Raw genomic sequence first — 14,431 nt, 5'->3', positions numbered from 1 at the left:
GCGCGCTGCCGGCCCAGCCGAACCGAGCTGAGCCGAGCCGAGTCCGGGCGCAGCCGGCGGCGGGGGCGGGCACAGCCGCGCCGGTGCCGCGGGGGCTGGGGCACGGCGGAGGCAGCGCCGGAATGGGGGTGGCTTCCTGAAGCGCGGGGAAGGGAGGGCGGGAGGAGGCTGGTTCTCGCCTCTCCGCCCCCCTCCTGCCCCTCTCTCTCTCTCTCTGTCTCTCTGGCAAGTTTGCCGCTGTGCCGCGGCGCCTGCGGAGCGGCTGGCTGCGGGCTGCCCCTGCCCCGCTCCCGGCGCTGCCCGCGGCGGGGCGGGCGGGCACGGCGGCGAGCCGAGGCGACCCAGCGAGCGGCCCGCCGCCCCCGGGGAAGGCTCTGCTCCGGGGAGCAGCGGGGGGAGGCGGCTGGCACCGACGCCGAGGCTCCGCCGCCCACCCCCCGGCAGCGCCGCAGTCTGCCCAGCGCCGGCAGCCCCGGGAGATGGTGACACATGAAGCGTGCGGGAAGGACCATGGTTGAGAGGACCAGCAAGTTCTTGCTGATCGTGGCCGTCTCGGTGTGCTTCATGCTTATCCTGTACCAGTACGTGGGGCCGGGGCTGAGCCTGGGTTCCCCCAGCGGCCGCTCCTACTCGGAGGAGCTGGACCTCTTTCCCACGCCGGACCCGCACTACGTGAAGAAGTATTACTTCCCCGTGCGGGAGCTGGAGCGGGAGCTGGCGTTCGACATGAAGGGCGAGGACGTGATCGTCTTTCTGCACATCCAGAAGACCGGCGGCACCACCTTCGGCCGCCACCTGGTGCAGAACGTGCGGCTGGAGGTGCCGTGCGACTGCCGGCCCGGCCAGAAGAAGTGCACCTGCTACCGGCCCAACCGCAGGGAGACCTGGCTCTTCTCCCGCTTCTCCACCGGCTGGAGCTGCGGGCTGCACGCCGACTGGACCGAGCTCACCAACTGCGTGCCCGGGGTGCTGGACCGCCGGGAGAGCGCCGCGGCCAAGACGCCCAGGTAGGAACGGGCCCGCGGCCCGGCCCTGCCCGCCGCGCTGCCCCCGCTCCGGCCCTTCCCCGGCCGAGCCCCCTGCCAGGCGCTGCCGGCGTGCTGTGCCTCAACCTGCCCCGAGCCTTCCCCCGGCGGCTTCACCTGTCCTCCCCTCCCGTCCTCCAGGCTGTGCCCTGCGCCTTCCTCCTGCAAATTTCCTGCGCTTTGCCTCCCACGCACCTCGCACGCTGCGCCCTCAAGCCCGTGGTCTGCTCCGGCAGCCTCTGTGGACCCTTTGCCGAGAGCATCTTTGTGCTCTTTACTGTCTCTTTTAAGGTTTAGCCTTTACCTCAGACATCACTTGGCACCTTTTAAGAACCGTTTATACCCACCCTTAGTCTCAGGCTTGTCTTTGTGACCGGCTTTGCCCGAACCCTTTTCCTCCGGCTGGAATTGTTCCGTGCAGCCGAGGAGAGGCACACGAGCCCAGCAGTGCTCATGCTCCCCTCCTCGCTTTACTCCCCCCAGCCTGCACACAGCTTTTTGCACGTTGCAGAAAACACTCCTTAAACCCCCTTTTTATGCTCCTTGCTGTTGATCTCCATGGGCGACCTGAGGCGATCACTTTCGGGGAAAGCAGCCACCCTGTACTTGTTCCTTGAGTGTCCTTCTTGTGTGCCCCAGGAGAGAGGGAGAACCATCCTAAAGCACCCCTCGCTGCATCTGTGGAACACCCGGTGTATTTCTGCCCTGTTAGCCCATCATTTCCCTGCCTCGGTCTCCTCATGAAGTATAACCTTCAGAGGAATTTTCTGTATGAAGCACTGTAGTAAAGACAGTGGTGTACATGAAGATCTCCAAAAGATTGTGTTATTTTAGCTCAGTATACTGCTGTCTTTCATTTCACAAGACAGTTTTTAAAATTATCACTATTTTTTTAGCACTATGAGCGTTCCTTTGACGTATTAGTTGTGCTATTACAACACTCTGTGATCTGTTTGCCTTAAAAGTTTCATTCAAGATCTTATGCTAACATTTGCTTATGCCATATACTTTATTATAGGTGTGTTGTTAATATCATACTTAGTTCCTTTAATGAAAAGTGGCCTTTAAGAAAGCACATTAGGGCATCATAACTGTGTTTTCCCTGCGTTTTTTAAAAGCAATTCTTCATGATTTTTCTTTGCTTGGAGCTGTGTGCAGTTGCTATTGTCTGTGTCATGATGTGTCATGACTGCTGCTGTTTTGAGCCCGTTTCAGTGTTAGTCATCCAAGTATGCTCAGACTGCTGTGGTGCTGCCTGACCCAGCAAACTGAAGTGTATAACTGAAGGGTTGAGGCTTTCCCGTGCTCTCTTATTAATAAGGTATAAATAAATAAAATATCCTCTGCCCATCTAGGTTGCTGCTGAGATTTTTGTGAAGTGTGGTTAGGAAAAATGCGCAAAGTTCAAACATGATTTAAAAAAAGAAACAAAAATTACCCGTTTTGTGAACCTTGGCACTTGCCTAGCAAACCATTAACCTTATATAAAGACCTGTGTGGGTTTATGAATTGTCTCAGAGCCTTGTGTGCTTCCTTTGGCAGTTTTGTATGAAAATTTGTTTTGTGTTCAGTATTCAACTTTCTTCTATTCAGCAGCTGGATTTTTTGTACAGGTACTTGAGAAAGGGGCACGTCAGGTTGTGAGGTAGCAATTAAATTCCTTACAGCAACTCGTAGGAAGTTGAGAATCAAAAGTCTATTGCTTTATCTCACATGCTTGTGAATAAGATTGTCCTTGCCATTTGCTTTGGAGCATCAGGAGCTGTATGCTTCTACATGCTTCTTAATTGTCTTGAATTTTGGATGTGCAGGGAGAATCATTAATCCTGTCCCATTCCTTCATGTCTGTGCATATCAAGAAATACTTGTGCCCAATGTTGTCTCTCAACTTCCTTTAAATCAAAATTAGAACTTCTTTTCCAGGAGTTCAAGGACTATGATGTGGAAGCTTTAGATAATCTACGGTTTATCACCTTGGTCTGTTAAACAAAACAAAATTTACTGATCCTTGTATCCTGGGGGTGGCTTTAGTGAAAGCAGCTGCTGGCTATTTTAATAATACTGTCCTAGGATCTGTTCTACTGCAGTCCAGTTCAGCTGGCACCTTATCCAAAACATGGTTTATTTCATGCCTAAGGAAATTGCAAGTAAGAGACAGGCAGTGCTTGTTTAAAACAAACATTTGATGGGTTTTCTTTGTTAAAATACAGATAGTCTTGTATTGTGTCCATTACAGTAAGAGCAATATCACTTTATTTGTCCATTGTGAGTGTTGGATCTCTTATGTTGAAATGGGACATCTTTTTAGGTAAGGTATATGCTCGAGAGGCTCCTGTTTTCTAATGGAACTGAACTGTGAACATGTCTCTCTCAAAGGAAACAGAAAAAGGAGCAGCAAACAACCCTTCTCTCAGATTCTAATGTTATCCAATCTGTATTTTGGAGTGTAGTCTTCAAATTCAGCTTTTAAAGCTAATGGATTGGCTTCTGCATTTGCTGCTTAATACAAAGTTTAAACCTTTGCTCTTCCAAATGTATGTTTGTCCCCAAAAACAAAGTAGCTGACTTGTGATTACAAATAAATCTGCCTTCTAGTGAATGCTGGAAAGCATGAAGGTCACTCAGTATTGCCCACATGCACAAATCATGAGGTTCAAGCTGTTCCCTCTGTAAGGAATGCAGTTTTGTTGCTGCCCAGTGCCCTATTGCACTACATTCCATAACCTGGGCATGGAACATAAATTTGCAATGCAATTCAGCTTTCTTCATTGTTCAGTTGTTCTGTGTCAGACTTAAAGATTAGGAGCCCTAGATTGCCAAAGGCTTTCTCTCTTTCTTTCCTTCTTTCTCTTTTTTTTCTTTCATTTTTCTGCATTGATGCAGTGTCAGGAATGGGTGTGAGCTCTAATGGGTCAGCACTCCAAAAAAGTGCCTCGCCCCCTTCCCACCCCCTCCTGGTGACTTTCCTGTTTTGTATTCAAAAGGCTTCTGGACTTGTTGAAGCAAATGTTATGTTTTATACACAGCCAGTGAAAGAAAGATTGATTTGTTTGGGGGTTATAAAACTTGGGACTCCAAGGAACTCTGAAGTTGACTGTGCTTATCAGTTAAGTCACTTAGCTGCAGTTCTCTTCATGGCTTTAGTAGAGGAAAAATTCCAAGATTTGGGAAATGGAGGCCTCATTATTTCTTGTGCTGTTGGGCATAAATAACAGTTGCGAGAGACTCTTTAAAAAGAAGCAAAATTAGGATGCATGCCTTGAGTCACCATGCTGATATTTCAGCAGGCAGAAGCTGTGAACTGCTCCCTCCAATTTGTTTCACTTAAAACTTCAGAGATCAAATCTCTTCAGTTGATTCTGGGGAAAAAAAAAAAAGGCAAACTAATTTCTTTAATTTGATTTCCAGAATTAGAAAAATCTGTGAACTGACCCACTCGTGCCTTGTTTGCTCCCAACACAGGAGCAGAGCCCTGGCTCTTCTGAACTTGTACTTGGAGGACACTTCATCTGTGAAGCACATCTCTAATGTGCTGCAGAAGAAATAAAACAGAATATATTACACCAAAGGAATTCTGTGTGTTTCCCCTCCTTCCTATTCCCAAAAAACCCCTGAACAAACCCCAGACATCCCAGGCTTTGTTGCTGTCCTGCTGGTTTCTGCCTGGTGGAAACAAGAGCACCAGAGCTGCATTATTCACGTGGGAAGGTTCAAGGCACACAGCTCCTTTAAAACTGCATTTCTGGAAGCTCCCTGTTGCTGGGGAGAACCCATGGAGCTGGTGGAGTGTTGGTTGGGCATTGCTGGCTCTGTGCTCCCCCTGCTCACACACACACTTCTTAGCACTGTGTAGATTTTTTAATTTTTTTTTTTAATGAGCTGCCTCAAGACATGATCTTAGCCTTGGCTTTCTGTATGGGTTTCTGTGCTAGTCTGTCATAGGAGTTTGGTTTCTGAGTTCATCTGTGGACAAAAATAACTAAAGTGTGTGCATGCTTCTGATTTCAGTATTTTTTCTCAAGATTTCATATGTGTAGAAAGAAAAAAAAAATTAATCCACAGACTTTTATATAAGAAATCCATGGCAGGTCAGTAAAACCTGCTGCTAGGCAGATCAGTCAAGAATCTCTCTGATTAGCTATTTACAGCTTATGTTTTGGGTTGGGTTTTTTTTTAAAGAAACAATTAACAGGGCTCAGCAGTTTGTTAGTTTGATTTTTCTGAAGTGTGAACTTTCACAGCTTCCAACTACATATCTGTCCCATTGCAGGGATCTGTTCTTGATGAGGTTTTTATTATATGTGTGTTTGTGAGCTGCAGAAACACATTGTCAAGAAACCAACTGTTTGAGAATGAAAAGCTTTACAAAATAATTTTTATAATATTAGCACTTTTTAAAAGCTTGGGCTTGTCATTCTTTTGGGATCTGTGTGTGTTGGGGGTTGGGTAATACCTGTCTGCAGGGAGCAAGGGGCATTTCTTTACACTCACCAGTTCAACTCAGACTTGTTTATCATAAAGACCAGTGGAGAAATATCAATATAAAGTTATTTACAGTAGCCTGGTTCATTTCTCAAACCTCTAGCACATGGAGTATTTTAAATCCTCCTAGTCTGATAGGAAACTTTCTGCACCTGGTTGTGCTCACCCACAAAGCCAGGCTGGTCTTTCACAGCCAAACAATTCTAAAGGGCCAGGTAGTTTTATAGTGAAAATCTTTAAATTTGACACAGTTACCAAAAAATTTGAACTCTTCAAATGGCTGCCTTAGGTTTGAGGTACTGCATTTATCCAAGCTTGAGACTTTCGGCTGGTGTGCCAGGTTTAATTACTCTTACTGGGTTTTGTTGCTGTTGTTGACAAAGCAAAAGGATGTGTGTGCATTTGTACTGACCTGATTTTTCAAAATCAGACATTTGGCTGGTTTTCATTAATCTTTAAACAAAAGTTGCTTCATAACATAGTAATTTTGTTTTTCTTGCTTAGGAGTTTGTAAACACTCTTTGTCTCGACCTCAGATTTTGCCTTTTTCTGGTTATCATTTCCTGCTCTCCAAATAAAAGTGTACAGTATTCAGAGTAAACTCTTGGATGATCACCTCTTCCTTTTTTTTTCTGTTTTTTTTTTTCTCATTTTTCTTGTTTGTTTATTCTTTTTGGGTTTTTTAAACAATTTTGAAATAATTTAGAAGAGCTAGCTTGAATTTTATTAACAACTGAACTGGATGGTTTACTAGATACTCCCATTATAAGGAGAGTCATTAAGGACTGGTCCTCTGTGGATGCACATGGGTTCCACCACGCTAGTGCAGGCGAACATTTTATAGGTTAATTACTCAGCTATTAGAGTTTGTAACATTTTGTGTGACACTTCTTGGCCACAGCAATGCCAAGCCCAGTTTCCAGGGCTCTGCTGAAGGCTCCTGATTTGTCAGTGTGAGGTGAAGAACACTCACCAAAAAATAAAAAAACAATATGATCTCCAGCAATGCTGTTGTGTCAGCTTGATACTTCACAGGAAGAAATCTGTGATGGAAGGAATTTGGATTTCATCAGTGCTGTAGAGGTTTTAGGTGAAAACCAGCATGAAAAATTTGGTGTTGCCTGGTAGAACAGCTGCAGAATTACCTGGTGTGACTGGGCGGTGTGTGATGAGGACTCTCCCCTGCAGGAGGCTGGGGTTGGATGTCTTGGGTTGGATATCAGAATGTCAGCTGGACAAGGTTGTGTTAGCCCTGAGAAAGCACTGCTAGAGAGGATGAAGTTACAGCTGAAGATGATTGCAGGGCTGCCCTCTCCCTGGGCCTCTGCTCCTTCTAGGAAGGAGGAGATCAGCCTCCTCTGGTGGCCCCTTCCCTCTTTCATTTGTGGGGTTGTGACTAATGGGCTTCTCCAGCAGTCGAGCAGAAGCTTTTGGCTGCCTGTTGCAGAAATTGGAGGATTCCCACCTGGGACCTTTTTACTGGAAAGTAATTCAGGATATGCAGGGCTGGAGTTATTTGAGAAAACTCCCTCATGAGTTCATTTCATAGGTGAGATTGATGTGCCTTACCTGAGTCATGTTTGTGCACAATGTCCACACTTGTGGCTGGCTCCAGAGTCCTTGATGACTCCTTGCCGGGATGTTCCTACCCCAGATGTTACTCACAGCAGGGAAAAGCAGAGCCCCAGAAGAATCAAGATAAAGCTAATCAAGAGGGGTTGTGGCTGTGCTCTTCTGGTGACTTTGACCTGGAAGTAATGAATAATGAGAGAACACGCCTGATTTTAAATTTGCTTAGAAACACCTGTCTTATCAAACCTATGACATCCATTCAGAGTCTCCCTACTATACATCCTGCTGTCTTGTACAGATTATGGCTTTTGTAAATGTTGGGAACTGGGAAAGTAGCATGGACAATTGCCTTCAGCCAGTCAGAGAACCAAAATATTTGGTTTATGTCTCTTTTATTTTAAACTTCCAATTATTTGGAAGCAATTTTACCAAATTTGTGGTAGTAATGCTTTAAATAGGTAATATTTTGTCAGTGAACACTTGGGATTGTGCTTGCTTTAGAAAGCCAGAGTGACATAGTCTAACTCCACAAAGCTTTTTTTATGCTGTTGTTTCTACAAACTGCTAGAACAGAGAGCAATTTTCTGTTATTGACTGAAATGGTGCTTTGTCAAGCAAAGATGAAGCATGGTCTTTAATTCCTAATATTCACAATTATGATAGCTACCAAGTCAAGATTCTGTGATGAAGTTTTGCTTGATGTGGACAGAAGGGAAAGATACTTATACAGGAGAAGCAAAGATCACCATAAACTGAGATGTTACTGTGTTTGGAGAATAAACAAAGTACAGGAAGAACGCAGAACTGAAGTAGCCCATTAGAAATTTGCTTGTTTTGCCGATGATGGTTGACCTTAAAAGCAAACAAACAAGCAAAAAACCACCCTCTGCTTGTTGTAAAGGAATTGAAATAGAGTGATGAGGGAAACATACCCACTTGAGGCGACACAGCTTCTGTAATCGCTGTTTGATGCAGTTCTGTTCCCCCTTGTTTCCGTAGCAGAGTACTCTGCAGGAAATGCAGACTTGAGAATGTCTCTGAAGAGTCCTTTGGAGATGATTGGCACAAAGGCACAAAGAGCCTTCAACACCCCTGCACTGTAGCATGTCAGGTCTGAGATCTGAGGAGGATGCTTCACACAGCCCTGTGCTGTGCCAAAGGAGGAGCTCTTTCCCTGTGCATGTCTGCTGGAGCCTGGCATCTCTTGGAGGTGGGAAAAGGGTTTTCAGGAAAGGTCCACACAGGGAGAGCTCATCAGATGAAAAGCACAACATGTGCTTAGTGGGGTTTACTTAAACTTCTACATTTAGTTGAATTTCTGCATTTATTAAATGGTGTCAATCTGTGTAGTTTCCATGCTTAGTAGCACAGAAGTACACTACACTCTTCTGGATTGTGAGAAATGGATTTGTAAAGTCACACAAAAGTAGCAAAAGCAAATAAGCTGGGAAACAGTTACAAAGTATTGTAACCAAGAAATAAGTTTTCTTATAGTTTAGACGTAGTATAGAAATAAGTTTTCTGAGAGTATGGCACTGAATTTTACATCTCTTCATTGAAACTGATAATAGAATAAAATCTTTTAAAAAGCCTCTCAGTTACCCCATGTCTATAAAACTAAGAAAACCAGCAGTGGATGTGTTTCATCCCTACAAACTGCTGAATAAGGCTAAGGATATGAGGTATTCTGAGACATCTCTTTTTCAGTGCTGTGTCCAGAAAGGGTTAAGAAGGTCCCCTTGTCCACCTTTAGCTGTAACCTGAACTTTTTAGCAGTACTAATTATATCTTGGCAGTACTAATTATAGCATTTGTTCACCTGTGTATCTCAAAGCCTCTTAAAAATTTACAGTAAATAGCACCTAGTGTTATATTATATATAGTGTTATATTAATTTCAGACTTCAGGTCTGTGCCTTTATTTCAGCCTGAAGACTCTTCTGTCTTAAAGCTGGCTTTGGCCATAAATCTCAGACTTTCATGTCAGTGTACAGACTTTCCTGCCCAGTCACTTGGGGTCCCTTTGGTTTCTTCACTTGTTACTGCTTGGCTCTGTTTTTCCCTCCCTTCCAGTCTTTTCGTGGTAAATTCTACACTGTAGCTCACCTATGTTTTTCTAGAGGAAATATTTCAGAATTTCCTGCCAATTTAAACAAGAAAACAGTTATTTGCAATTAACTTTTTATGGTCTGACTGTGTTTTATTTCATAACTAATCTCCATCCCATTAAGCAGAGATTCTTTGATTACACCTCACTCCAGATTGAAGTACTATGATCACTTTTATGGAGCTGTTCTACATAGGGGGAAACCTCAGAGCTTCCTGAGCAGCCTTTTCATTTCTGTTTTTAAAACAGACCAAATTTCCTTTTGCTTAGTGTTAACCTTCAAGTACTAACAAGATGATTTTGACATTTTTCTGCCAAATAGCATCACTTAAAGTTTGAAAATGCATGGTACTTTGCACTAATTTCAGATATATTGATAGGGAACTTGTTTCTGGACAGGTGCTAAAGATTTAAAAGTGCTGCTTCTTCCATATATTGGAGTTACTCTACATTTTAGCCTTAGTTCTAGTGTTAATTATACATCCATATAAGACACCTGATAATAGTGAAATATTCAGTGTTTTTGGGAAGATTTTCTGAAAAGCATTGCACCAGTCATTCTTCTTTTTTTTTTAGTAGAAAAGTGTGGCTTGTATTTTTTCCTCTCAACTGTCTCAGAAAATTTAAACATCCAAGCAAATACTGTAAAAACAGAATCGACTTTTTTTGTTTAAACTAACAGCTCTTGCTGCCATGACCCCCTTGCTCTCAGTAAAGATTTTAGTTCGGGTACCTGTGACCCTATATCAAAGCATCAGGGAAAAAATCAATGCCTCCCAGCTAAGACAAACAGCAGCAGCATGCTGACTCACCAATTTCCTGACAGGTTTTGCTTTCCTGGTGGAGATAGACAAAAGTACCAGCAGAACAGGAATCGCTGAGTATAACCATAATCAGTAAACCATCCCTTCTGTTTACATGGCTTAAATCACAAAAGACAGGATTACCTTCTTCTGTTCTCTGCCTCGTTCTCTTCTCTTGCCACCTGTGCCTTTTTTTGGGCCTTTGAAAGAGAAAAGACAGATGTGATGTGGGTAGCTGTGCAAGGAGGAGGATGGAACAGATTTATTCTGGCTGCTGAAGCGAGTGCAGGAGGGGTCATTTAGATTAAACCCCCCATTAAGGGGAATGCTTCATCCGTGGTGGGCTGCACAGGAAAGAGATATACTGTCACAATAAGACACAAAATGAATGATACTCACATATTGAGATGTTTAAGGTAAAAAAAGGTACATTTATTTTTGGACTTTGATATTTATAGAATTTTAAAAGTGACTATGAATTAAAAAATAAAATTGCTGATTCTCTAATTACACTAGTTAAACTAAGAGTTCATCAATTCTCCTTCAAAAAGAAGCACAAACCAATCATTATTTACATAAAAAATGTGTAAAAAAAACTCCATTACAAAAATGTAAACATCAAAACACTTTGAAAAACTTTAAAAGAACATGGTACTTTGATATTTATAGAATTTTAAAAGTGACTATGAATTAAAAAATAAAATTGCTACTTCTCTAATTACATTAGTTAAACTAAGAGTTCAATTCTCCTTCAAAAAGAAATACAAGACAATCATTATTTACATTAAAATGCGTAAAAACTCCATTACAAAAATATAAACATCAAAAAACTTGAAAAGAACAGGGCTTCAGGTTGTAGATGGGTTGTTAGTTAGTTAATAAAGCTTTTTTTAAAAATAACCATAAACTTTTATCTTAGTGAAGACATAGTTTCAATTTCTTGCCTTTGTTTCCGCCTAATTTCTTTGCCTTGGGATTTGCTGCCAAAACTGTGTGCAGTTCTTTAAATAAATAATACTGGACTACAGCATGCAAGAAAAAGACTTGAAAAGTCTATTGTGAATCAATACAGTTTGTGAGACAGCTGGCTTAGAGAATTTTCAAGACATTTGTCCTCCCTCACTTCTAAAACGTATTTAGATCTTTTAGCTTCATTCTGCAAAGAATGTATTTTTTAATTATGATTTAGGCAGCTCCTGGGAAGAATAATTTGGCAAGTTCTGTGAAACTTTCCAACTTTTTTTTCTTAGTGTTAGCTGCCTCGAGATGACTGAAGAGGTCATGGATTTGCCTTCAGCTATTTTGAAGGTTTGCCATGCTGTGACATGCTGCTTGTAGCAGCTGCTCTGAACAGCAGTGCATGAAAAAGAGAGGTGTCTTTCCCTGAAAATGCAATCAAAACTCAGGACGAGTGCCTGGAAGTGGATGAACTTGTGGTGGCTGTGATATAGAAGTTTTCCGTGTTCCTTTGGGAGGGAATTTCATTTGGAACTTTTGGGAGGCAGTGATCAGCAGTGTGGGGGGCATCTTCCTTGGACATCCCTTTCTCAGAAACATTACTGAAGGTTTTTCTGGATTATGCTTAAGCCACAGCAGTTCTGTTTAGGTGTTCACCTGCCTAAGACAGCAGTTCCTGGTAAGAAGTATTCCCCTAGCTGGCTGAAGTGTTTGCACAGTGCTGTAACAGGAGCTGTCAGCAGCAGCAATGCAATTGTTTTGTCTGAGCGTTTGAAATGGGCTGATGGAAACAGTTGTGCTTAATAGGATTCCACTGGCTGGAAAGCAAACAGGAAATCATCCATCCCATTTCCATCCCAGCAGAAGGCCCAGCCAGGGCTGTGGAAGCTGGGCATTACAGAAGCTGGATGCCTGCCCAGGTTAATTTGTTCTTCAGGGAAGTGAGCAGAGACTGTTCCTAGCCCGGCTGTCTGTCCCAGCTTGCCCAGGCAAGTCTCAGGTTTGTTTGCCAGTGCCAGGACTGGGTTCTGCACACTATTTTGCACAGCCAGCTCTCGTGGTGCTGAGCTCTGAGGTGATCCCTCATGTGAGGGGTTGCTGCCCATGTTCAGCACAGGTTTTGTGTTCACAAGTGCAGGGAGTGCTCCTCTCATGGTGTCTGGGGGAACCAGGCTCCCACTGCTCCCACCTTCTGTCCCCAGAGCTGCTCAGGAAGCATCTCCCCTGTCACTGAGCCAGCAAAGGAAGCAGCACCAGCAAACTCCTTTGTTGCACAAGAAGGGAAGATTTTTGCCATACCTGTGAGTTTGTGTTTGTGAATAGCCCAGGTATCATCTCTGAAAGGCAGCAGAGAGCTTTGCCTGATTTTCATGCTCACGGAAGCTGCTCCCTGCCATCTGACCTGAGGTACTTCAACAATAGTTAGTTTTTGTTGTCTGTTAACTGGGGTCACCTTGGAGCTCTTTTGAAATGTTGCCTGCACAAGAAGTGGGGAAATGTTTGTATCCTAGTCTTAGTTTACCACAGATATGAAAAGCCATTACCTGGCAAAGCTGTGTAAGGGCTGTTGTTCTTGAGGACAGTATTCACAGAATGTGAATGTGCACATACTCTGCTTCTTCAAATTCCTCTGCAGAGTAACTGGTAATCCATGTGCCATTCTGAATGGGATATTGTCTGTACTTTTTATAAATGCAGAAACAGAGGCAAAGGTTTGATTGCTCACCATGGGATGTGCCAGGACACCAAATCTATGACAATATCTGTTTGTTGAGTGCTCATCCAAGTGCTTACAGCAGTGGGTTGTGCCTTGCCACAAGCAGTGTTGTACAATATGATGCAATTTTGGGATCTGCTGGGAGTGAGCTTGCATTGGACTGTGTAACCTGGTAACTGGGAAATTTCCTGTCATTCAGTCAGACACTAGGAGTAAAGATCTCCTAAATCAGTTTTCTAAACGTCTTGAAACAAATGCAGAAGTAAATCTCCCTGCAGGCTGGCCACAGTATGACTGCTTCCATTGGAAATAACTTCCCCTAAGGCTTTCAGTCAGAATGCCTTCTTGGGGAGAGCATTTTCTTCTTGTGCTCTAGCTGGGGTTGGAGGGGGATGACTTAACACTTGAGGTGTAGCTGGCCTGTAATGACAGTATAAATCACAGTAGGAGGGGTGCAACTGCAATTTGTAAAATGTGCTGGATGATCAACAGTCTGTCCTGCCTGCTGCATGGATTGTGGTTAGCTGTGATGAAGCACTGCTTGTCAGGGTATCACTCAGCTGGAAACCTCACAGAAATTGAGGGATGGATTCTCTGAACGTTCTGGAGATGTGGGATGCTTGGTCTGCCAAATACTTCAGGCAGGATGAATTGACTCCTTTCCTAATTAGGATATTTCCTGATTCTTTTGAATTTCTGAAGTTATTTGGGGATTGTCATGAAAAGTCTGTTTTCTGGATTGAAGCCCAGCCAATCCCAAATCTGGAAATAACTGCTCATGAGAACAAAAAGAACAGTTATATTTGTCAACTCTACTATTGTGGGTAACTGAGATTTAGAGACTCTTGCCTAGTGCAGAAAGGATCTGAGAGCAGCTTTCTCTTATGGAAACAAGTAGAATTATTTGCACACCAAGGAATTTATGTGGCACTTTACTCCTTTTCATGGGAATCTGCACTCGTGTTGGAATGTTTATGAAAGTTAAACTAAACCAAGTTAAAATAGATGCATTAAACTAAAGCTGGATGCTCTGTATGAACCATGACATGCTGAATTACTCTGAAAATCATCATGTAATATGTGCAAAAACCACCCAAAACAGTACAGATAGGAAGCAGTGCTGGCATATTCCAAAGGTTTCAAGTTATAAAGTTCTTGGATGCTTCAGGATTTACTGCTGGGATATTCCTGTCTTGAGAAAAACTCTTTTTCATGTGGAGTGGTCTCTCTGGGGTCAGTGAGGGGAGAATATGTGGAGGAAACAACTGGGCGTTAACAGCTTCCCACAGGAAAAAGCACAAACAGTCCTTCCTTCCAACACGTCCAGTTACTGGGTGTGAGCAGGAACTCAGAACCTTATTCTTAATTAAGAATACTGGCCTCTTGCTCCAGAAAATAGTTAAGCATCTGTTTATAGCAGTGAGGGAGCTCAGAGGAGGAGCTGGTTATACTGATTCATTCTGGTTATTGGCTTTTCTTCCCCCTTTCTAGTTATAAGTCATTTAACTGGGACTAATAGCTAAAGTTGGGACTATCCTGCATGTCACATAATCCTTTCTTTTCCATTCTGCTTTATGATGCAAGTTGAAACAAAGGCCTGGTTGTTTAAACTCTGTAAAAAAGTTCATGTGCTTCTAAGCCTGGCTTTTAAATCACACCTCCAAGCCTGTATGGAAAAGCTGCAGGCAAGATTTGAGCAATTCATTCTTCACTGTTCTGCACACAGCTGATGGCATCACAAGAGGGGCAGGAGAAGAATTAGCATGCAG

The 14,431-nt window shown here is 43.4% G+C and overlaps 1 protein-coding gene across 1 annotated transcript in view; it reads left to right on the top strand.

Annotated features, from left to right (window-relative positions):
• Positions 1-29: 29 nt before the first annotated feature.
• Positions 30-14,431, top strand: part of HS6ST1 (heparan sulfate 6-O-sulfotransferase 1) — a 188,211-nt gene continuing 173,809 nt past the window's right edge. The window contains exon 1 of the mRNA XM_039727930.1: positions 30-1,007. Within this exon, the coding sequence (XP_039583864.1) occupies positions 490-1,007 (518 nt within the window). The 5' untranslated portion in view covers positions 30-489. The remainder of the gene's footprint in view (positions 1,008-14,431) is intronic.

The sequence above is a fragment of the Passer montanus genome, unplaced genomic scaffold (assembly GCF_014805655.1).
Source record: "Passer montanus isolate IOZ18808 unplaced genomic scaffold, ASM1480565v1 scaffold63, whole genome shotgun sequence".
In the NCBI taxonomy this organism is placed as follows: domain Eukaryota; kingdom Metazoa; phylum Chordata; class Aves; order Passeriformes; family Passeridae; genus Passer; species Passer montanus.
The sequence above is the reverse complement of the archived record's forward strand: the minus strand, read 5'-3'. Positions and strand labels throughout refer to the sequence as shown.